Raw genomic sequence first — 1,863 nt, 5'->3', positions numbered from 1 at the left:
CATCAGATACTGTTCCCCTCTGTTAAACTGGGGGAACGGTATCTGATGGGTGATATAAGGTCATCAGATACTGTTCCCCTCTGTTAAACTGGGGGAACGGTATCTGATGGCCTCATATCACCCATCAGACACTGTTCCCCTCTGTTAAACTGGGGGAACGGTATCTGATGGCCTCATATCACCCATCAGATACTATTGTCAGCGTGTTAAACTGGGTGATATGGGTGATGACATCTCTTTGAAGCTGCAGAACCATCACTTGGACATGCCTAACATTTTATGGAAACATGGCCCTTATTGCCCATTAATGTCCACTAATCTAACATTATGCTAATTCATCCTCTGCTATTAGAAATTATTTTTCACATCTTTAACCAGAACAATGAACTTTATTTACATATTTTTATAAAATCCACACAATATATTTACAGCATCAACAGAAGAATAGACAGACAACTGTATGTAAGAACATACACAACTTAAAATAAAATAAAATACAAAACAAACACAATAGTTGTTTCACACTTGGCCTTTTTCTTCAGCAGGCTTCACAAAGAAATGCCTCTCCCACAGACATCACAGGATCTCTGCAAATCAACACAATGTAAAGGTTTACTCTAGTATTGCATTAGTCGTGTAGATCATGCATAGTGCGCATTTTCATGTTTTACGTACGCGGAGAAAAAACGCGGGGGGAACCGTATCTGATGGGGGAACCGGTCTCGATGTAACATCTGCCAACTCCATCCTCCTTTCCTGACACAAACTACACGGTGGGACACATTATCTCAGGACAACTGATTCGACAACACACCTAAAGCTAATGTTGTTTATGGTTACGATAACGGCGCGTTCCAACTACGTCACGGGTCTGAGACGTCATCAGCCGCCGCCGCTGTCTCCCCGTCATGACAGAGCTGTCCCCGTGTGTCTCCGGTGAAACATGTCGGTGTTTCATGATGAGGTGGAGATCGAGGACTTTGAGTTTGATGAAGAGACAGAGTCGTTTTACTTCCCGTGTCCCTGCGGGGACAGATTCATCATAACTAAAGTAAGCTCACCGACAGCTAAAGGCTAACAGCTAGCAGCTCCCACACCAAACTCCGCTTAATTTCTGTCTGATTTTACCTTCAAACCCTCAGGAGGACAGACGTGTCGACAGCAGGGGATGGTTTTATATTTTCTATCATCACATAAAGTCTTCTGATGAATTCTGCTGGATCATATCACACATGTTTATAGATATTTAAATGATTTAACTCTTAGAAACAGAAAGATGATTTAGCCTGACTTCTGTGATTAATTTGCTCTCTGACATGTTAAATATTTTCTGAATCCACCTTAACTATTTATTTTTGTTGTTCTTAAGTCACTTCAGAATAAAAACCAGTTGTTTGAATCTTTATCCTCACTAAAAATATCATTCAGCTGGAATCACTTGTCCCTACAGTTCTTTAAACTCCAGTTTCAGGTTTCATCTTGAAACAGACTTGAAGTCCCTGCCTGATGTCTCGGCTTGTCTTTACTGCAGAACCTGAAGTGTTTGTGTTTTTAAGGAGGACCTGGAGAACGGGGAGGAGGTGGCCACGTGTCCGAGCTGCTCGCTCATCGTTAAAGTCATCTACGATAAGGTCGGTGGTGTCTGGTTCTGGACCACACACCGAGGTCCAGCTGGACTCGGGTCCCTTTCAGACCCAGGCCCAGCTGGACTCGGGTCCCCTTCAGACCCAGGCCCAGCTGGACTCGGGTCCCCTTCAGACCCAGGTCCAGCTGGACTGGGGTCCCCTTCAGACCCAGGCCCAGCTGGACTGGGGTCCCCTTCAGACCCAGGCCCAGCTGGACTGGGGTCTCCTTCAGACCCAG

At 44.9% G+C, this 1,863-nt stretch overlaps 1 protein-coding gene across 1 annotated transcript; it reads left to right on the top strand.

Annotated features, from left to right (window-relative positions):
• Positions 1–396: 396 nt before the first annotated feature.
• LOC108229660 (diphthamide biosynthesis protein 3-like) lies at positions 397–1,856 on the top strand (the record flags this gene model as incomplete). The annotated part of the gene is made up of 2 exons (XM_025003571.2): positions 397–1,051; positions 1,557–1,856. Coding segments are annotated over exons 1-2 (408 nt in total), but the record flags the coding sequence as incomplete, so codon positions are not given.
• Positions 1,857–1,863: the final 7 nt, after the last annotated feature.

This window comes from Kryptolebias marmoratus, unplaced genomic scaffold, assembly GCF_001649575.2.
Source record: "Kryptolebias marmoratus isolate JLee-2015 unplaced genomic scaffold, ASM164957v2 Scaffold238, whole genome shotgun sequence".
NCBI classification, from domain to species: domain Eukaryota; kingdom Metazoa; phylum Chordata; class Actinopteri; order Cyprinodontiformes; family Rivulidae; genus Kryptolebias; species Kryptolebias marmoratus.
The sequence above is the reverse complement of the archived record's forward strand: the minus strand, read 5'-3'. Positions and strand labels throughout refer to the sequence as shown.